Genomic DNA, 23,374 nt, shown 5'->3' with positions numbered 1-23,374 from the left:
GTATTGTCCATTTTAATGTTTGGTCAAAAAAATACAAACAACTCTTGATCATGTCTGCATGCTTTATATATTGAGTTACAGCTAAGTTTTTAATATACAAACATACAATGTGCAAAGGGATCTGTTTACATTAGTGTGCTTTAGAGCTTTTAAAAACAAAACAGAACCACCTAATTCAAAAGAAGAATTCACAAAACCATTCTATTAAAGCAGATCTGAATTCATCCAAAAAGCTCCAATAAAAAATATTTATACGAGCCAAGTGTAGCAGAGGGCAGAGTGACAGTGTAATGAGTCTCATTAGATGTCTTCATGTTCTGGTAATTAACTAAAGGGAGCTGAGTTTTATTTTTTATTGGGGTATAGCCCTGATCCTTATGTTAGAGAAGTATCATCACAAACTCCATGAGAACTTGCCATTTTTACTTTATCCTGTTATTAGTTACCGGTATACTTGCTGAAATAATGCAAGAGGAGCTTAAATTGAAATCAAGATTCATCTTTGCTGGCATAATAAACAAACAGAGATTATACAGAGACTAACACTGCATTCACTGTAATAAAGTGTCAAGTGGAACCACAGAGTCAGTTAAACAGAGAAACACACAACTGAGGATAAACTGTTCATTTTAGTCAACCGTATACAAATACTACAGATTCACTTACTGTTAGAGTTATCAGTTACTCTCAATGTATGATAATAACTGATTGCTTTGCTGCTTTGTTTGTCAAATGTATAAAGATGTGTGTAGTAAAATAGCTATGTCTAGACCAGTGGCCACATTAGGTACACATAATAAATTACATAAAAGGAAGCCTTTTTTTTAGATTGGCACTAGTACTAAAAATATAACAATGTTTGGAAAATATTTAATATACCATTAAATCAACATTTACCGTTGATCCAAGAAAGTGTGAATCTGTGGTTTCATGGAGTTTTGACCAATATGTGGCAATACCATTTTCATAAAATTGATAATTCAGAGCAGATTATGCTTTCCCGTTCCTCCTTATCATGGCTTACAAAATAATTCAGTAAGCTCAAATATTATTTCAAAAGAGAAAAGTGCTAGTGCGCATGAAACATATAGAGACACCCCAATCTATTAAAGTGACTTGCAATATGCAAGGTCTTTTCATAACCAAAGAGAAAGAGAAATACGTTTTTCAGTGGGAGGAGATTATGCTCGTTTGAGAAAGCCCCAAGAGGCGGGGCGAAACGCGTCACGTGACCACGTGATCGGCATACACGGAAGTGATCGGGATATATCCACCGGCGAGAGGCACCATTCCGAACGGGAGAAAGATCAGAGTTTTATCTTCTTTACAGCATCAGATCCCCATATGGTGTGGTGAGCTTGCGGTGGACTTTGTCGTTTTTTATGTTTTGCTGATTGGAGCCTTTTTTATGTGAATAAATTTTTGCGTCTGACACAGTGGTCCCTAAGAGCATTTCTTTGGATCCCACGTACCCAAGGGGCTGATCCTCCCTGGGCATGATAGCCATGAGTGGGGCTTATACCACTCTTAACTTGTGAGTCTTTTATCTTCAGAGAGTTTTTTATATATTTATATTAATAACTTTATTGCACTAGGAGTGCTTCTTGTTGTCCCCCCTCCCTTTTTTTGTCTCCCTCATTATAGTACCCAGCTGCATTTACTGGCAGGCTATAAGTATACACTTGTCAGTGTTTGGTTTGACACAATTTTGGGGGGGATTTTTATAAATGTCACTTTTGCATATTGCGAGTCACTTTAATAGATTGGGGGTGTCTCTATATGTTTCATGCGCACTAGCATTTTTCTCTTTTTATATTACTGTGTACCATTTTACCAGGGTATATTGCTGGTGCTGCTGTCTATACCCATTGTCTATTTTTAAAGATTTTGCGCCAATTTATCTAACTTGTATACTATATCAAATATTATTTCACCATTCAGGGCAATATAAGTCATTTAGATGCAAAATGTCATAATCATCTAGTTTACCAATTCAGAACTGTCTTCACATTTACCTGAATAATGTTATAATTGGAATCCCAATTTACATGAAATGGGCTCAAATTTACATAAAAAAACACCTAAATATAAGGCTAACTAATTCAGGGACTGCATTGAGCTAAAACCCCTAATTAAAAAGGTGGTTGGTCTGCAAAGGGCCAGATAATTGAATAAGTAAGTACATAAATAAATAAAAAGTAGTGTTCAACCTAACTATAAATTAATAGAAGAACCCTTGTTATTTGGCCTACTCTACTCAATTATCAGAGTGCAGTAAGTTATGAATTTATAAATGGAGCAGTTGGACTGTCATACCTGCCAATTTGCTCATTTTCCATGTACGTGGGAGGTAAAAAAACTGGGTGGTCTCCCAGCGTGCAGCGTCATGCATGCTGCGCTGGTGGACAAAGAGAAAGATGCGGGCGGCATCCGAGGCTGGGAGGATGCCGCTCGCCGAGCGCACGAGGAGAAGGGGACCGCGGACGGCTGGAGGGTGAGTGCCGCGAGCGGACTGCAGCCTCCCCTCGCAGCCGCCCGCGGGATCCTGACATACACACACTGTGATACACATATACATAGATAAACACACACACACTGAAACACGTGCAGATACACAGATATACACACTGACACACATGCAGATACACACTGACACAGATACACACACTGAAACATACAGACACACAGATACACAACCTGACACACATCCAGACACACAGCTGTACACACTGACACACATGCACAGATAAACACACTGACCATATACAGATACACACACACAGGTGCACACACTGACAACATACAGATATACAGATACATACATTGATAACATACATATACATATTCACATACTGACATACATACAGACACACATATACACAACCTGACACACATGCAGATACACATACACACAGAAACAAACACTGACACACCTGCAGATACAGATACACACAGTAACACACATGAAAATACACACAATGACACACATGCAGATACACATATAAACACAGACTTCATAGAGAAACACAGCTACAGTGACAACATTCAGATACACAGATATACACACTGACACCCACACAGATACACATCCTGACACACAGACATGCTGACTGACATACTAACACACACACTGACAGACATACTGGTAGACATACAGACACACACTGACTGACGTACTAACACAGACAGACAGACCTACTGACACACACACACACACAGACATACTAACACAGACAGACACAGACATACTGACACAAACACACTGACAGACATACTGACACACACAAAGACACTGGTAGACATAATGACAGACACACAGACACACAGACACACAGACATAGTACATAGTACACAGACGGACACACTGACACACACAAAATTTACACTTTTAAAGCCACCCTCCAGTTTCCTACCTTTTGGGTACAGTGTGGTGGCTTCCCTGGGGTCCAGTGGCAGGCTGAGGTAGTTGGGAGTTAGGGTCAGTGCCCCCTCATGACAGCCTCCTCCTTCCTCCCGCGCAGCTTCAATCACTCTGGGAGGAAGTGACTCACGGCTGTCACTTCATTCCATCCTGCCATTAAGCAAGGGTCCCAGTTGTGCTGTTAAAGGACCATAGCACCCTACCAGGGATCTGCTGACAAGTTTCAACCGGGTGGTCCTAAATGAATGAACCATCCGATGGAGCCCCTTAGTATGTGGGCCCCCGGTGCAGACACTGCAGACAGACAGACCTACTGACACACACACACACACAGACACACTGGAGCAGATTAATTCTTTTTAGTGGGCAGTGGGGCCCACGGGCCAGCTGCTTTGGGCACCCCAGAAGTAACTGACCAGGGGCAGTTGCCCCATTTGCCCCACGCTAAAGATGACTCTGATAATAGAACAGGATGCTTATGTATGTATACATGCAACATACACACCCAATTAGCTTGCATTAGCCTACCAACGAGTACCTTCGCTCACTTTATATGTAAACTCACTCATAGGCTTATTAGCATTCTATTTTCAGCCTCATGTGCATCCCGTAAGAAGTTAGCAACATGCAGGTAGACATACAAGACAATGCTACACTTATGTTATATGACAGTGTGTATTAAGTTCAACAGTTATTTTACTATTTGTGTTTTATTGTTTTCTTTTTTTGTTTGTTTTTTTTGCTACCTGGCATTTAACACTAATTCTGACTACACACACTGTCTAGTGCACCATCACAGTCAGCCAAGCCTTCCCTGTGCCTCTAGACTTGGTGGTATAGCAGATTAGAATGCTAGCCTGACTAAGCAGATCGTAACATTTGATATATTGCACACGTCTTACTATTTTGGGCTCATTATCTCCACTCTGATAACGTTGAGACAGACACGCCAACCTAGCTTGTTTAATCATAAAATGAACATAAAAATGTGCAGTTTTATCCATGCTAAGTCAATATCTATGTTGTGTAATTGTGTGCTGTTGTGGCACTTCCACTGTGATTGTCATTTCTATTGCACAGAAAAATAAAGAATGTATAAAAATAAAAATAAATATCTGTTGCTAATGTCTGGGTACCAGATACTACAGGACATGTTCAGAGGTCTTGTGGAGTCCATGTTTTGACGCAGCAGAGTTGTTTACGCCACATGAGGGGGGACCTAATATTAGGCAGGTGATTTTAATGTTGGCAGTGTTATGCTCTGGGCAATGCTTTGCTCAGAAACCTTGGTTCCTGGCATTCATGTGAATGTTACTTTGACACATGCCACCTACCTAGAGATTGTTGCAGACCACATACACCTCTTCATGGCAACAGTGTTCCCTGATGGAAGTGGCCTCTTTCAGCAGGATAATGTACCCTGCCACACTGCAAAAATTGGGATGGAATGGTTTGAGGAACATGACAAATAGTTCAAGGTGTTTCCTTGGCCTCCAGATTCCCCAGATTTCAATTTGATTGAGCATGTATAGGATGTTCTAAAACAAGATATCTGATCCACTGAGACCCAACCTCGCAACTTGCAAGTTTTAAATCTGCTGCAAATGTCTTGGTGCCAGATACCACAGGACATGTTCAGAGGTCTTGTAGAGTTTATGCCTTAAAGCATCAGAGCTGTTTTGGCAGCACAAGGGGGGACCTACACAATGTTTGGCAGGTGTCTGTTATGTTTCAGAAACATATGGCTGATCAGTGTATGAAGTCATTGCAATTCTTTTGTTTTGCTCATGGAAATAGGCTCACATTGTGAAATTCCTTTAACCCCTTAAGGACACATGACATGTCTGACATGTCATGATTTCCTTTTATTCCAGAAGTTTGGTCCTTAAGGGGTTAAGGATCACTCAAACTATAAACTAAAAATAATAAAGTAAGGTGTAACCTAGTTGAATAACCTAAAAAGCCAGGACCCCTAAAATATAAAAGCCAGGACCCCTAGAACATTGCCCAGAACATAACAATGCCTCCGACAGCCTGCTTTTCTTCGCATAGTGCATCCTGCTGCCATCTCTTCACTACATAAATGACGCACACGCACCTTGATATCCACATGATCTAAAACAAATTGTTATTAATCAGATCAGGCTACCTTCTGGGCACGGTGGTGTTGAAAACACTTGGTCCTAATGTTTGGGGAGGAGAAGCCTTACAAGTTTAAGAAAATGTGGCATAACCAGGGCCAGATTAAGACCCCATTGGACCTGGTGCTTACAATTACAATGGGCGTAACTACAGTTTTTTTCTGACAGAAAACACTAAAACAGTCATACCTCCCATATATCAGATGGAGGTGGTGCTGGAGGGAAACTCACAAGATGCATCTATAAGAAAACTCATACGCTATGCTATTCTTTCGCTTTCAGGCGGGTCTGCCTGAAACATTGGGAGGTCAGCCTGGCCAATCATGCATACTGGCTAACTAAGGAGGTTCTATGCAGATGGCGCCCTGAGCTCAGAGCAAATGTGTGTAATAATGCACTCGCTATACGCTTTCTGGGGAGTGTCCCTTAGTACTCACTTGTCCTATCCTCTCCTTATCTTCTTACTAGCAGGCAAAAGCTCCTTTTATGCAGCTTTGAGGAAAAGGTGGTTGTAGTGAGTTTAAAAGAAAAGGGACATGCCACAGTTTTAAAGAGACCGAAGCAGCAAGAGCAAGTCAACTTTAACATACCGTATATACTCGAGTATAAGCCGACCCGAATATAAGCCGAGGCCCCTAATTTTTCCCTAAAAAACTGGGAAAACTTATTGACTCGAGTATAAGACTAGGGTGGGAAATGCAGCAGCTACTGGTAAATTTCTAAATAAAATTAGATCCTAAAAAAAATATATTAATTGAATATTTATTTACAGTGTGTGTATAATGAATGCAGTGTGTGCGTATGAGTGCAGCGTGTGTGCGTATGAGTGAAGCGTGTGTGCGTATGAGTGAAGCGTGTGTGTGTATGAGTGCAGTGTCTGTATGAGTGCAGCGTGTGTGTGTATGAGTGCAGCGTGTGTATGAGTGCAGCGTGTGTGTGTATGAATGCAGTGTGTGTGTATGAATGCAGTGTGTGTGAGTGCAGTGTGTGTGTATGAGTGCAGTGTGTGTATGAATGCAGTGTATGAATGCAGTGTGTGCAGGGCCGGTGCAAGGATATTTGCCCCCCCCATATGTCCTGACCTCCCCTCCTCCTCCCTCAGTGGTCCTTACCTCCCCACCCCCGTGTTCCTTCACCCCCCTCCCCCAGTGGTCCTGACTCACCCCTCCCCTAGTGGTCCTTACTTCCCCCTCCCCTCCCCTAGTGGTCCTTACTTCCCCCTCCCCTCCCCTAGTGGTCCTTATCCCCCCCTCCCTCCCCTAGTGGTCCTTATCCCCCCCTCCCTCCCATAGTGGTCCTTATCCCCCCCCTCCCTTCCTCCCATAGTGGTCCTTATCCCCCCCTCCCTCCCATAGTGTTCCTTTTCTCCCCCCCTCCCTCCCATAGTGGTCCTTATCCCACCCCCCTGCCTCCGATAGTGGTCCTTATCCCCCCCCTCCCTTCCATAGTGGTATAGTGGTCCTTATCCCCCCCCTCCCTCCCATAGTGGTCCTTATCCCCCCCCTCCCTCCCATAGTGGTCCTTATCCCCCCCCTCCCTCCCATAGTGGTCCTTATCCCCCCCCTCCCTCCCATAGTGGTCCTTATCCCCCCCCTCCCTCCCATAGTGGTCCTTATCCCCCCCTCCCTCCCATAGTGGTCCTTATCCCCCCCTCCCTCCCATAGTGGTCCTTATCCCCCCCTCCCTCCCATAGTGGTCCTTATCCCCCCCTCCCTCCCATAGTGGTCCTTATCCCCCCCTCCCTCCCATAGTGGTCCTTATCCCCCCCCTCCCTCCCATAGCGGTCCTTATACCCCCCTCCCTCCCATAGTGGTCCTTATCCCACCCCCTCCCTCCAATAGTGGTCCTTATACCCCCCCTCCCTCCCATAGCAGTCCTTATACCCCCCCTCCCTCCCATAGTGGTCCTTATCCCACCCCCTCCCTCCCATAGTGGTCCTTATACCCCCCCCCCCACAGTGGTCCTTATACCCCCCCCCCCACAGTGGTCCTTATACCCCCTTTTTTTATTATTATTATTATTATTTTTTTTATTATTATTTCTTATTTTATTTATTTTTTCGTCCCCCCTCCCTGCTTGATACATGGCAGGGAGGGGGGCTCTCCTTCCCTGGTGGTCCAGTGGCAGTTCAGTGGGGGGGAGAGGGGGGCTGGCAGAGCTGTACTTACCTGTCCTGCAGCTCCTGTCAGCTCTCTCCTCCTCCGCGCCGTCCGTGCAGCTCCCTCTGTCAGCTCACAGTGTAAGTCTCGCGAGAGCCGCGGCTCTCGCGAGACTTACACTGGGAGCTGACCGAGGTGCTGAACGGACGGCGCGGAGGAGGAGAGAGCTGACAGGAGCTGCAGAACAGGTAAGTACAGCTCTGCCAGCCCCCCTCTCCCCCGGTCTGTATTATGGCAATGCAAATTGCCATAATACAGACTATGACTCGAGTATAAGCCGAGTTGGGGTTTTTCAGGCCAAAAAATGGGCTGAAAAACTCGGCTTATACTCGAGTATATACGGTAAGTATATTTATAGTACACACAAGTTCTGTTCCCCCTACATCACTATAAAGTTTCCACACTCAATTCCCTCTGCACAAAGTGTATTTTCTTTTTTTTTTATATATCATTGTGCTTATTCTATGGGCATGGCCTGGAGCTTCAGCTACATTAGCCCCTATGTTAATCCGGCCCTGGGCATGCCATCACATTGTCCTTCAGTACAGGGTTGCGTGTATATGCTAGGTATGGTGCCCTGTGGTCTTAATTCATCTACTGCTCTCCAATCCAGTGGGGGATTGAGAGAAATATCTAGATAAGAGCATTACTTAGAACCCACCTAATATATAAGGAAGAAGGCATTGGATGTCTCTTGGTTACTATGGATATCTAGGAATCATGTGTTCTAGTGTTTGCGTTTCTCCTATTTCCTCTTCCTCTATCAGATATGTTTTTCTTTTCTTCATTTTATCTATTTCGCTTCTCTACTTTGTGATATATATTTTTCCTTCACTTGACATTCTTAAAACAAGTGGAGCTTAAGGAAAGCACCACTATCTTGATAAAGGATTTGGAGCTTGTCTTAGCTCTTCCCGTTATCAAGATTGTCAAGCATAGAAAAAATTAAATAAGGCAAAGTAGTCCTACTTTTTCTTCTGTTTTAAAAAAGCAATAAATCAGAAATGGAGAAAAGAAAAACATATTCGGAGGGAGGAAAAGAAAAGTCAACAATAGAAGTAAGGTAAGTTTGAGGTGACAAAGACACTTTAAGAGAGGACGAGTTGAGTGTTTCCTCTCCTAATAACTACTGGTCAATAGCAAAAAATGGTGCTGTCGTAGTTTTTGTGTACTCATGGTCTCTCTATTTTATATAATAGGAAGGTGGAAGTATGATATATGAATAAATGTTTGCAGTTTTGCCCTTCTGTTTGCATTTTTATGTTTTCACTATAGTTCTTAAGTTGCTTTGTGGTTTCTGATTAAAGACGTTAAACATGTAAACAGTTTATAAAATGATTCACAAAGGTAGTTGAAATGCTTTTCCATTTATAGCTGAATAGCTCATTTATGACCCATAACATAAGCACATCTTTATCCTTCACTTGTATATAAAATATCTCATGGATATAGAAATCCCTAGTCACTTTTAAAGTGGACAACACGTGGCACCAGAATTAATTCACAGTTTTTGGAAAGAATGAGAAAAAAAATTGAAACAAATTCCTGTACTTTTTTGAGCTGTTTCTATAGCAACAGAGGGAAAACAACATATAGGGAGAATTCCATTTCCTGCCTTACTTTTTTAATAAGCCAAACTTGGAGAACATTTCAGTTTTCCATGAGCTATTTTAACCCCTCCACCCCCTTCGATTCCCTCTCTCCTTGTTTCCTATTAAAGGAGCATTTTCTCCCACACATTTTCCATTATTTTATTTAACCTTTTTATCATTGTCTTACACACACATTTTCTTTCTCACGATCAGTTTACCCTGCCCTTCCTTTTTATCATTATCATAGACATTTCTCGACTTTGAAAAACAACATAACTCGTAAATGTAGATAATCTTCTCACATCTCCCTATAGACCCATTAAATCATATATTTTATGACATTTCTGATAGGCCTACTAATTTAACTCTTTAATTGCAGGATGGGCGAGCAAAGCAAAGCTGACTTTTTACCACTAAAAGGTTTTACTAATGTCTGGTCAAAATTAAGCTTGTCTTAAAGATGTTGCCAAAGACTGACCCACTTATATTCTTGCAGAAAAAGCTTGTTGTATATGTTTTACAGTGTATTCATCCCATAAAACAATATTAACGGGACACAGATATTTCTCTTTGCTTAAATGAAAATCATATCAGCAGGGAGCAAAAAACAAAACAAAAAACAACAGTATACTGAGTAGTTTTGCCTTATAAAAATGTAACTTTGTTCAAGGTGGATATAGGTACTAGTTGACATTATTATTATTATTATTATTATTATTATGTTATTATTTCTATAGCACCATCAAATTCCGCAGCGCTTAACAATCAAGGGCATCATTCAATTGTACATGCTTATAGCAGAGTTTTCTAAGGAAAAGGTATTGAGTGGCTAGACACATATCATTAAATTCACATTTCTTTAATTTATATGCTTTGCATAAATTTTATACTGCCATATAGTGTCAATGCACTATTGATTAAACAATGAAAATCACCTATACCATGTTTTAACCTTTTTTTTTCAATCCCAGTTCATTTCTGGCATATCTATGTCGCACATTGGTTTTGTTAGGACAAACACAAATATTGTTTGTATTTTTCTACCTTACACATATACAATGAGAGAAACACATTATGAAGCTCTCAATTAACCTTACAGCTGTAAAAAAGTTACAAATAAATTGACAGACAAAGAACATTGCTTCAATTGAAATGTTCTGAGGGCCTTGCGTGTTAGGGGTTACAGTGTAAAGTGGTAATTGGTGCTCCAGTTTTTTAACTCTGAGATCAATGATACCAATTATTTTAACATGATATTGTCCCAAACTTTGGAAATATTAGATCATTATAAGCCTCAGTGTAGCTGAGCCTTCTTATCAGAAAACATGTTGTAAAATGCTTTAGGCACTCCTACCATGGGACCCTTACCATCACAGTCTGCCTTAACCTGCATTTCGCTTCTGACCTTCCACATCTGATCAAAAGCTTGTATCACATCTGCTTCGAATTTCTCCATGACTGATTTTATAGATGCCATTAATCATCCACTTGAGGTTTATCCACTTCCCTCTCCCTATTATCTCTCTTTATCTTTCCTGCTCCTTTCAGTTACCTCTCGTTATTACACATGTGTTTTTTTTTTCTTCAATTTTTTTTTTCTTTCTTTTTTTCTTTCTGGTCTGTATCACAAGTGCCACCTGAAATCGTTAGCCGTTAATAAGATCAGCAACAATATAGCTTCCATAACAGACTTGACGCCAAAAGAAATGTCATTATAGCTTTCTTGGTAAAACAATGCATAGATGCTATATACTTCATGCATATGTTTGTTGGTCCTCATATTAAAGGCGAGGTCACGTCATCTTTCAATAATAAGGACAAGTTTAATTTAATGGATCACAGCTGAGATTAGAACATATTAAGAAACTTTAATGCACGTTAATCTTTAGGACCACATTGCTATTCGTTGGTGGATTAGAGGAACAGAGGTGACTCATGGAAGCAATTCTGGGGTTCTCCTTTCCATCACATGGACACAGTGAGTCATATGGGTATATGTGGAGGGGGCCTGTTCCCTTTTTCATGGATAGTTTGACTCAGGGGAGATGTGATTTAGTCACACTCCATAGCAAAAGGATGCTGGGACAGTTCAACACATCACGTCTCGAGTTTAAAATTAATTTCACCATCTGCTCGAAACTTTCATTCTCTCATCTCATGCTGTCCACCACAAGAAAGAACAGTCATGCACACCCACTGTTTTATTTCAAGTGTACGTAGAGATGTTCAAATATGTTCTGCAGTGTGTATGCCTAAAATCATTGCTGGCTGCTCTTTGCATTCCGCATTTCTCTTCTCCTCTCAAGCCCTGTACTCCTCCAAATATATATATGACTTGAAATATCCTGGCTGTTTCAAAATGTATCTGTTCTTCCTTTTTCCTAAAGTAAAAGCAATTTTCTTGTTATTTTTCAGGAATTTTAAAGCAGCTAATCTCGCGAAGTCTACAGTATCTGCTAGTGGATTTACAGTAACCTGTAAAACAAAGTTCATATGTTCTCCCTCTTTGTCATGAGTTTGACATTTCAGTAAAGTGATGTAAATTCAAGCTGTGCATGTGGGGCTAGCATACAATAAATCCAGATATTTGCTATGCTTGATTTCTGGTGACATTGATTCATTAAGCAGGACACTATTTAATGTTAATTGGTCTCTATGCGCACATCTGCTGAGGAACCTCATGCAGTTAATTGCAAGCTTTTTGGAACAGACAAATTGCCTAAAATTTATGTCAGTCTCTCTTTCATGTTATAAAGTCTGCCCTTTTAATTTTTAGACTTGGAGATTTATTTCGGCCCAAACTGCAATTTGTCCGAATTTGGACCGATGGGGTGATCAAAGGAGTTCCTGAACCCTAAGCCAAAATGTACCAGAATCATGAACCAAACAAGCCATGCAATGGCTAAACATGTTGGTTATGATTCATGATTCTGGATTCCACCTGTGATGACAAGAAAAAGAGACAATTGATGGGACAAAATATGAAGTGAGCAATAAAGGGAAAAAAAATGAGAATCAGGAAAATAAAACCTATTTTTATATATTATATATTTAATTAATATCATTTTTAAACTGCTCCTCCTCTTTTTACTTTTATTGGCTACTTTTTCTCACTTCATTAGTGAACAAAATGGTGAAAAATGCTTCTGTCTGTGTACTGCAAAATATATACATAATATTATAAAAAGTATATATTTTGCAGTACACAGATTGGCTCATTTTCGAGCAATTCTGGCAAGTCTGGTTACTTTTCCTATTTCAGGTTTTCATTAATGATATTCTGCCAAGCCCAACCGACATACGGAAATGTTTTATATCTTCAGGATAAATAGTTTGGCCGAACCAAATTTTCTCACCATGCATAAATCGAAGGTGAGGTGGGCAGTTCTGTACATTTATTTGGAATCTTCCACAATGTCATAACATATTCCTAAATGTATGTTCTTTAAATACTAACGGATGTTTTATGTGTGACCATATACACAAATGATTTTTTTTTTTCTATTCAGAATTCCTAGACCCAGAAAGTACTCATGCATTAGTTTTCCTTCATGTGCTCTAAAAATTTGCACAAACTCCTCACCTGCATTTTTACCTTTTAGTTAGTGCCACATTACCCACCATGCAGTGCTGGCACATCGCCAATCAAAACTAGGCTCAGCATCCACAGCTAAAGAGGTAATACGATCTACAAGAGATTTCAATTGTAAAAAGAATGCTGCACTAGCAATGTAAGTTCCTACCATGATATAATGTACTCACTACTTGAGAAAGCCACCATACAACTAAATTAAAAATAAAGCAGGGCCAGGGTGCTCATATGGCTTGAGAAAGATCAGCGTCTAATCTTTTGGTACGTTAGAGGATCAATTTGAAATATAAGTAGTCTGGGCTTTGCTATTCTATAATAATTCTCAACACATGTTTTCTATAAGTGATGCATAATTGCAAGAACAGGTGAGGTTATGGCAAAAATTGTGTCTAGAAGTACATATAAAAATAGAAGTCCTCATGTGGATGTCGTCACTAATATATTTGTACCACATATTGTTTCTTGTTCCAGGTGTAACAATCCTGATACCTATCTTTATTGGAAAAGGAAGATTTAATTGTTCCTCTCTTTCACCAGATTGTTTAACGGAGTTAGAGAGAAATAAGGAACGATTCTCATTTCAACAAAACAGTACTGAGACGTAAACAACGCAACACCTCTTCAGCCTTTATTCAAACTTGGTTTGTAACATCTCCATTCATTAACAAAAATAAAACACTCCTGGAACATGAATTATCCCCAATTTCCAAAATTTATAACATTTAAATTTCAACCCGAAAATAGAAAAAAAATAATAATACACCCAACCAAAAACTGTAATAAAGTTGCGTTCTTCTGTATCGACTGCAGCAACAGTGCATTTTATGATTGCCATTTACCAGCAGAAATCAACTTCTATATTATAAAGTGGTAAAAACCTAAAGAGCTTAACCCTTTTGCTACCAGAGTGGACTGCAACACATTGCTCTGCAATTCCTGGTAGCCCATTCTGGCAGAAAAACGGGCAAACACCCGTCATTTCCCCAAAGACTGACACAATTTAAAATCTTGAGGCTAAGTTGAGAAAATGTGTACCCACAATGCTTTGCTGAGTAGCAGAGGAGGAAAGTGCTTTGCATTATACTATATGTCACTAAGATGGGCCTCACAATTTATTGGTAAGATACTTTGTGCACTATAAGTTTCCCTGGCAGAGTAAGGGTTAATAAACTAACAACAAGCTAACAGACTGAAAATAGAGGCTGAAGAATGAAGCAGGTGTTGTTTAGAGGAGTAAGGTGTCTCTGGATAGGAGATTTGAAAGTGGGGTCTCCGACATGAACAAAAAAAAAAAAATAGAACCCTTTGTACCAGCTGCTATGTGACGATACAGGGCATCTGAAGCCCCAAGTAACCCTTTCAGAGCTGCAGAGGTGGCTAGACCATTGTTGCATTGAGGTGTTAAGGATAAGTACCACTGAAATTTCTCCAGCAGTGAAAGGGTTAAAGATGCCAGTGGCAGTCTTCACAAGTCCACAGAGGAATTAGCACCATATTGATAAATCTTGTGAGCACCCCCCTTTAACCCACAGAGGGGTAGGCTGGCAGGGGTAAAGTGTAAGAGGAGGGGCAGTGTGTGGTGGGCTCTCTCCCCTCGAGAGGTAAACATTGGGGTCTTCTTATGTTCCAATAGAAGAGACCACGCCAGGGTTCAAAGGCACTGCAAAGAGTAAAACAGAAAATATGTTAACTATGTATTTAGGAAAGGGGACTGAGGGGTTGATAATTTATTATATATAATATATAAGAAGTGGGAGAACAGGGGATGAATGAGTTATAGGCATTATGTGCATATGAATGAAAAGAAGAAAATTATTGAAAAACATTGATTTGTAGAACAATGACCACCAGCAAAAGAAAGTATAGACAACATACGTAAAGAATGACGAGATAGGAAACATTCTATGCCAGAGAGTGGGGCAGGTGTACATTAAACTGAATGTTTCATAGACTAGACTAGACTAATCTTACAATTATCAACGCTAGAGTCAAACACAATGGGGAAGAATTACCAAGGTAAAATTAGGAGCAAAATAAGCACTATTCACCATGGTAACCAACAACGGGCACTTTGCAGCCAAAATAGCACCTGCTTTGATGTGATAGATCCCCCTAATAAGACGTAATCACCAAACAGTGAATGTAGTAATTTGAAATCTGAATCACAAAATGTAGGTAAAACTTTATATTTAAAGCCGAGTTGGAGAATTTTTCAAGATTAGCTCCATTTTGCCATTTAAATTCCTAACCATGTGAATTCAGTGAATAACCTTGAATGTGCAAGCAACCTAATGATAAAGTATCATTAATAGACTGGAAAATGTATATATTTGTATAAATACCAGTATAAAACAGTTGCAATTTTCTAGTTATCAAAGCTTAATGTCCAAATAGTTAAAATAAAAGGAAAACCCATTTTTATCTTTTGTTTGTTTTCTTTTCAGAAAGAAATAAGAAGCAGAAAAGCTAGATGGTATCATTAGTGACCCTAACTACAAACCCAGGTGTCATGACCCCTTTATTTTATCTCCCAAATACTATGAAAATACTATGAAATAGCCCGAAACAGCTGCAGGATCACCATTGACTTGAAGATGACTAACTGAGAATTTTACCAAAGAGAATAATTGAGTTTTGTCAACTGTGACCCCATCATTTATCACGTCTTAAGCCACCACAAATTTTGATTCATTTCATCAATACAAATAAGTTTTTTGTGAAAGGGAGACTGCTTTGAAAATTGTAATGACCAGGGCTTAAAATTTACACTAGCCACTGGCGAGTGAACATTTATTCCTGGCAAGTACCTGGTAAGTGTGCCATGGATTTTCCATCCTTGCAGTGGCAAGTAATTTTTAAGGCCTGACTTGCAATTTAGGACTTTCAATTGTAAGCCCTGGTAATGGCCATGAACCTTTAGTATAAAAGGTGTTTTTAGAACTGGTTAATTCTACTCCTATCACTTGAGCCACTTGGGACGGTTAGACTAGAGCAAGTGAACCTAGCTTTGCGATTTTTATTTTTACTAGTTTTATCAAGAGAGACTGCAGAAAGGAATACAGATACAATTTTTGCTGAAGGGTTATGGCCATTGCAGCTCTACAAAGTAGCATACATTTTAAAGGGACACTATAGCCACCAGAACAGCTACAGCTGATTGTATGTGTTCTGGTGAGTATAATCATTCCCTTCAGGCTTTTTGCTGTAAATACTGCTTTTTTCAGAGAAAATGCAGTGTTTACATTACAGCCTAGGGATACCTCCACTGGCCACTCCTCATATGGCTACTAAAGGTGCCTTCTGGGGCAGTGTTGCATGGAGACACTGAACTTCCCTCACGTATTGATTAAATGCATCTCTATAAGAAGATGCTGATTGGCCAGGGCTGTGTTTTACTTGTGCTGGCTCTGCCCATTATTTGCATCCTTGACTGTCTCAGCCAATCCAATGCTTTCCTATGCAAATGCCATTGTGATTGGCTGAGAGAATCACTTCTAATAAAGTCAGCCAAGCAGACAGATCGAGGCAGAGCCAGCAGCTCTGGAGTAAGATTTTGTTATATTTAACACAATAGGATCAGGAATACATGTTTGTGTTCCTGACCCTATAGTGTTCCTTTAAATATTCTAATTGCTACAAAGTACCACATTTTCATTTTTCATGCCAGTGCTTCTTTACAATTTTAATATACAGTTTTAGCAGATTAGGGATTTTGTGTGATAATGGTCCACACTATGATCTCAGTTCTACCCATTGGAATAAGGTTTTGCTAATTATATCTCCTACCACATTCACAATGATCTATAAAAAGACACAGTCCATTAATACCCAGACTGAATTTTAGTATAAAAAAGAATAAAATGGATGGGCAGACATTTTTCACAAACAAAACAAACCAAACCAAACCTGACTCAGTAGGAGATTGACTAATATGGAACTGTGAGCACAAATAAAACTAGGCACCCTGTAATTGTATATAAATGGATATCAAACACATAGGCTAGTAGGTTTTTGGAGTGTTCTCACCTGGGATACAAGCTTTTTCACAGTCTTTCTGTGTATCAAACCGGTTACCATTTCCTCCACAGCCCCCGTACCAGAACCGAGTGCAGCTCTTGGTTTTTGGGTCGTAGTACCACTTCAGGATATGGACTCGGCATGTCCCTCCATCTTTCTCCAAGTTACAGATATCTGATCCTAGTAGGAATATAAAGAAATGAATACTGAATCACAGTAACGGTAGGATTCAGTAACAATGCAGAGTGTTCCAGTGCTTGGAATGCCTCTGGCACCAAGAACTGAATTTCAATCACATTGCATTAGATACAAAGACACCCCAACAATAAGATATAACAGAGCTAATTACTAAAGTGAGAATTTCAAGTGAATTTCAAATTTAAGGCCTGAGTAGCTGAACTGAAATCAGAGCTGATTCACCAATTTGGCTTTTTTGACCTTAAATATGAAATTAAATTTGAATTCTTACTTTAGTGAATAATCCTGTAAATCTTAAAAAAAAAAAAAAATCAAAATAGGAGTATACACAAAATAATTAATGGTCCGGAGTAAGATTTGTTACCAATAAGCCACACTTAATTGGGACCCATGTTAACCTGACATACACAATGCTCTTGGCAAGTGCCTAGTTCACGAGTTTAGCATGATCGCAAGATATTATCTCATTACACAATAACATCTGTACAAATATTCATTAGAAAACACTCAAGCAGGTTCCTACACTTGACAATCTTGACAAAGGGTGGAGTTTAAGGCAAGGTCTACTGATCATAAATGAAGAAGAGAAGAACAGATTCTGAAAGTTGAATAGCAGAGAAAACATTAGTAGTAAGGTAAGTTTGAGGTGACGGAGCCACTTTAAGTTTTGCAAGTAAAAGTAGCTTATGTTGGACATTACACTGTAATCTAGGTTTTTCAGGGATTTTTAATAATATTTTGGAAAATATTTTGAGCTAAATAGATTTTCAATCCATTCTAGCTCATCACAGGTTACAATAGCAAGAACATGCCTTGCTTTCAAAAATTTTTAGTCAGTCACAGAAAAGTTTGGTCATAAATGCATTTTGCAAGCAAAGCTAAACATAATATCAATGGAATGTACATCGAAGAATCTTTCGGTAAGTAAACATTTTGGAAAGCTCCTTTACTTGGGCATTTAGGGCCTAGCCAATAACATAAATTTGATTATTTCTTGCAAAGTCAAATTTATTAGAAAAACACATCAACGTCCCTTTAGTCACTATTATTTGAGCTCATGACTGCCAAGATTGGTTCCTGTTAGTAAACTGTTCCAAAACTCGTCCGCCATTACTTAAAAAAGCATTTACATTGGGTACACTACACATGAAATGATGCCTAATCTGATATAATGAAAGCTGGTTTGAATCTAGGTTTGGCTCCTGTGTTATCGCGCCATCTCTCACACAACAAAAAAATAAAATAAAAATCACATTGCCTTTCAAATACCAGAGAGGAGAACAGAACTGTACCTTCTCCTATAACCAACGGGTTAAGTTTTACTGGGGCTGAAATTTGATCTACATACGTGTTCAGCACCATTTAAAAAATACTACTTCTAATCAGATATGTGTGCCGCAGGACTTGACACAGTAAATAAATGCTAATATACAATATTACAGTTCCACAACGTAACATGATGCTGTGAATACTTATATTAAGTACTATAATAAATTGCTTTAAACTTGTTTGCAATTATGGGGAAAGGGGAGGGGGGGGTCAGGTACGATTTGATATCCTTTAATCCTGGAAGCAATCAGACCTTTTATACTACCATTATGTCCGTTATATCTTTGTATATAACATGTGGTATACATTATCAAATTCATCACAAAGAAATTCAGTTGACATACGTGCATGGGAATTTGACCTAACAATTTTTATGACTTACTATATGTAAAGCTTCACATTAATGGGACACTCTAAGCACCATGGCCAATACAACCCATTATAGCGATCATGATGCCAAGCAGCTGTGGACGTCATCTCCCTGTAAAATGATAGGCTGAGACCACTGTGGGTGCGTGGGAGAGCCCAGCAACGCTCAGTCTATTACTGTCACTCGAAGTTCAATGGGCTAATGTGGAGGTACTGGAGGAAGCACAAGCAGTGGGGCAGCTTAGATTTTATCAAGCCACTCAAAAATGGATTGACATAAACAGGGAGGGGGTCACAAACACTCTTCGCAAGACAGTACAGTGAGCCATTGTGAATGTACGACTTAGAGGGCCCCTTTAAGATTATATGTGGTCAATGAATGAGGATGTTTCTGATTGGTCACTGGTTTTGGTTTACCATAATTTTTTTTTTTTTTGCTTTCTGATGCGTCCTTATGGCTCTTAACCTCTCCTTGATAGTTGGACTGGATACTTTTGTGCAAAATAAATAAATCAGCCTAAGCAAAGACTTGGATGATGAAGGAAAATTGGGTAATTCAGAGCAGTGTTCCTCAAACCAGTCCTCATTGACCACTAACAGTCCAGGATTTATGTATTTTCCTGTTTTATTTCAATGGAGATACTGACAAAACCTGGACTGTTGGTAGTCATAGTTGTGTTTATATTACTGGGTACATAATGTGGGTATTGAGAAGTCGCATTGTAAACAATGCTTATGCGTGTATGGTTTAATACCCCATCAGGAATATCACATATTTTAAATCAGGCAAAGTTAAGGAGTAACTCCAGAATAATGAGGAAAAAATCACCCCTCTACTACCCCTGTAACCCCTTCTCTCTACTTTCTGGCAGAGGGTCTCTCTGACTGGAGGTAGTATATGTATTAAAAGTTAAGGTGTATCAGATTAAAGGTAAGGAAGTGCAAATGGTAAGATGCAGATAAGTATTCCCTATTAAGGTTATTCACTAAGCCATACACTTTTGAGAATTCACCAGGGAATTTAAAATAGGCCAAAATAGCCGTGATTGAACTATAACTGACTTGGAGAATTTCAAATGTGGCTACACTTTTTTTTGGCATGTAGCACATTCACTTCCTGCAACATGTATGAAATTAATCAGTCATAGAAGGCACAGTAGATGTCAAGACTCCTGAGCCTTTTATAAAAAAAATATGGGCCTATTTATCCTAGGAGATGTCCAACATCTCAATAGGCATCTTCCCCTACCTGGTGGCTAGGGGTCTCAAACCACCTAATTTCCCCAATAAATGTATTGATACCTACTTCCTCAAACTAATGATAGTGATGAAGCCAATAAATCTAAAATAAATTAATAGAAACTGTAATATAAAATATTTATTCTTACTATTTAAGGTCTTCTTTTTGGAATCTTAATTTTTCAGTCTCAAAAAAGACCAAATAAAACTCATTAATATCGTGACAAAACTGTTTAAAATAAAAAAAAGACCCAATTCACAAACAAAGAGATAAAATAAAAAAAATGGTAAACATTACAGGTCATGTTTTGTGAAGGGTAAGACTTGTCCATCAGATTTCTATGATTGGTTCTCTTTTGTGATGCGGGTTTTATTTTAACGTAGTGTTTTTTTTGTGAAATGTTTTTTTCTTATAAACAGTTTTGTTGATATTTGTGGAATTTTATTTGCCCTTTTTGGTGTCAAACAATGAAGCCTGAAGATAGAAGAATTCACGTGGTATCAAAATATTTTTCACTTTATCTCAATTTATTTTATATTTATTTTCCCCAATTACAGTTATTAGTCTGATAAGGTTCTCAAGGAAATAATTAGTGGGATGGCCAGGGGTGTAGGGTTTCCAATGGGAGTGGGAAATGCTTATTTACTTATAAAGACCAAAGAGAATGGGCATCTACACGCTATATGCCTAGCATAATTTTTAAAAATGGCCCAGGAACTTTTTTTATGAAAGTCCATGAAACTAGGCATCTCCTTGGCTCTCGAGGAGTACTTATTCATAAAGGCTCTATGAGACTTGGCATATCCTATGCCCTACACAGGCAACTGTTAAAAAGGCCAGGGATTAGGCTTCTCTTGCGCTACATTATCATCATCTACCCGCTGCCACTGGTGTGAAGGATGAATAAGGGTCACTTTTTGGGTCTTTACCCATCAATGTTAGGGTCCCTGCGATCTTATGCTATTTTAATATTATTTTATTTAGGAATTGTATCAATTGAGAGAGACAATTGGCTCAGTTTATGTGAGCATAGGGCTCTTTGCATAAGGCAGAGGTGCCCAAAAGGTAGATCCCCAGATGAATGCTCTTAGAAAGACAAAGCATCATGGAAGCTGTAGTTTTAAAACATCTGGTGATCTATATTTTGGGCACCCCTGGTATAGGGGGGTGTATGGGGGATTTTAGAAGCTGTTAAGTTGTTGTTTTTTTGTATTTTGACCAGCAAAGACAGGTTTCACTTTTAAAAGGATAACAGCTGAAAACCAGGTGGTAACTCGCTGCTAATCTATAAGATAGAGTAACAATAATGTCTGACGATAAATGCCAGTCGCTAATGGCTAAATATTGCAGTTGGAATACAGCTGCTACAAAGTACAGACAATAATAGCTACTTTAGCTACTGAGAACATTAGAAGCAATTGCGATGTATTTACAGGAATATGAGAAAATGCCATGAGAAAAAGGAAGGATTCCACTATGCTTAACAAAGAACATTGACATCTATTCTAAAAACACCTGGATTGTAGAGAATGGATAAAGTTTTGATATAAGTTATTAAAACAAATTCATGCAAATGCATTAACCCTGAGGTCATAGTAAGGATAGTATTGGGAGTATTATTGTTTGTATCTGTTCTACAGAATACTGGAGTATAATAGTCATTGATATAAGAATCATTTTTGGAATGTCACAACACATTGTCTACTGGAGCATACCATTGTGCTCTCATATACTTTTAGCAGAGCATGGGCAAGTTAACATAAAAAATACTGTACAGGAAAGCCAATCTATTGAATGGCTGTAGCAGAACAGTTTTGTGTTTTGAATGGAAGATATAAAGTTCTATCTTGAACCCAATTAAAAGCTTGGTGCATGCTTGAATATAGCAGTTAATGCACATTAGTCCACAAATATAAAATTCTCGAAGTAGTGATAGAAAATTAACTATAGCCGCTTAGTGCAGGGTTACATAGACCTGTGCAACAGCAACAAGAGGTGCGATCAGTCACTAAATTCTTATCAACAATTTCCAACGTGAAAAAGTAACTGCTGGATCAATGTTATCAATAAAGACATGAAAAATTAAGATGTTGAAGTTCATTTTATTACCAGATTTTTTATGAGGATCTACCTGTAACTCAGATTACATTTTAGGCCAAAGAATTGATTGTATATGACTCTAAAAGGTTAATAAATTTTGTCTCATCACTGTCTATTTATGTGTATCTAAGGGTAACTGTAACGATGCATGTTGAGATAAGTATTTGTAATGTAATTTTTTTTTCTTTTATTTTAGCATATCTAAATGGACAGGGTCTACAGATGTGTTTAGAATGACCAAGCTTTGTCTAACTAAAAAAAAAAAAAAAAAGTTAGCGATCATCTCTTGAAAATATACACTTGTTAATTCAACGAAAGTCAGGCAAATTCTTGATTTTCCAAATTTACCACATCAAAAGCCATAAATACCCTGCAAACTTCAAGATTGTGTGTTTGTTAATTGAAACCATAAAGTCAACAGTAAGACTTATTCAATTTATATGGCTATCTATGTAATTCAAAGAATCAAGAGAGTTGTAGTTCAGCAACATCTGGGGGGCCGGCGTTTGAGGACCCCTGATTTAAGGTCTATTTCCTGTTCTGTCATACGACATATAAAACAGGAGATACAGCACATCATTCTTTATGTTAACAGCGTAACCAGAAAAAAATGCAAGAAATGATCACAGTTAGATATAGTATTTGATTATCAGAACTCTCCTTAATTAGTATTCTCTTTATTTGGGGAACATTTACATAAAATGTATATAATCACATTTATATAATATTTTATGGCGGTATTCTTTTTCAGATTGTCACTATTTACAAAACATTCTAATTCTCCTTTGTTTTTGTTTTTTTAATACTAATCTGTTTATGGTGTGGCTCTGTTAACAATTCTTATTAAATGCCTCATTTATATGTTTTTATAATTTCTCTGTAATCAAATAATAGGCGGCTGTAATAGCCGAGAACTTTTTGAAGGCGTCTTTATGTAGACTTTCAACTAACATAACATCTTAAAAGTTAATGAGGCCATTTTAATTGATTTCCAACTGACAAGATATCACATTAATTTCCAAAGTAGTAATCTGCCAAGAATTTGAATTGCCCAAAACCTATTATCACTCAGTGAAAACCTGGATATCTCCATGCAGCATATACACATGGTAGAGGGATGTAACATTTGGATATGAGCATGTGCTCAAGAGTATCCACAAAAAGAATAGATGACCGGAAATGTTTAAAACTAAGTCAAAGGTCTAAATTGGCCCTG

General features: G+C 38.7%; 1 protein-coding gene and 1 long non-coding RNA gene across 2 annotated transcripts in view; one reads left to right on the top strand and one right to left on the bottom strand.

The window, feature by feature from the left end:
- The window catches only part of LOC134571591 (uncharacterized), a 36,241-nt gene extending 23,556 nt beyond the window's left edge, over positions 1-12,685 (top strand). The window contains exon 2 of the long non-coding RNA XR_010085205.1: positions 12,576-12,685. This is a non-coding gene — a long non-coding RNA (uncharacterized LOC134571591). The remainder of the gene's footprint in view (positions 1-12,575) is intronic.
- An 834-nt stretch (positions 12,686-13,519) lies between these two features.
- The window catches only part of COL6A3 (collagen type VI alpha 3 chain), a 132,629-nt gene continuing 122,774 nt past the window's right edge, over positions 13,520-23,374 (bottom strand). Inside the window, exons 44-45 of the mRNA XM_063430003.1 lie at positions 16,932-17,102; positions 13,520-14,565 (exon numbers count right to left, since the gene is read on the bottom strand). Of these exons, the coding sequence (XP_063286073.1) occupies positions 14,525-14,565; positions 16,932-17,102 (212 nt within the window). The 3' untranslated portion in view covers positions 13,520-14,524. The remainder of the gene's footprint in view (positions 14,566-16,931; positions 17,103-23,374) is intronic.

This window comes from Pelobates fuscus, chromosome 8 (genome assembly GCF_036172605.1).
Source record: "Pelobates fuscus isolate aPelFus1 chromosome 8, aPelFus1.pri, whole genome shotgun sequence".
NCBI lineage: Eukaryota > Metazoa > Chordata > Amphibia > Anura > Pelobatidae > Pelobates > Pelobates fuscus.
This window is presented reverse-complemented; position numbering and strand designations above follow the sequence as displayed.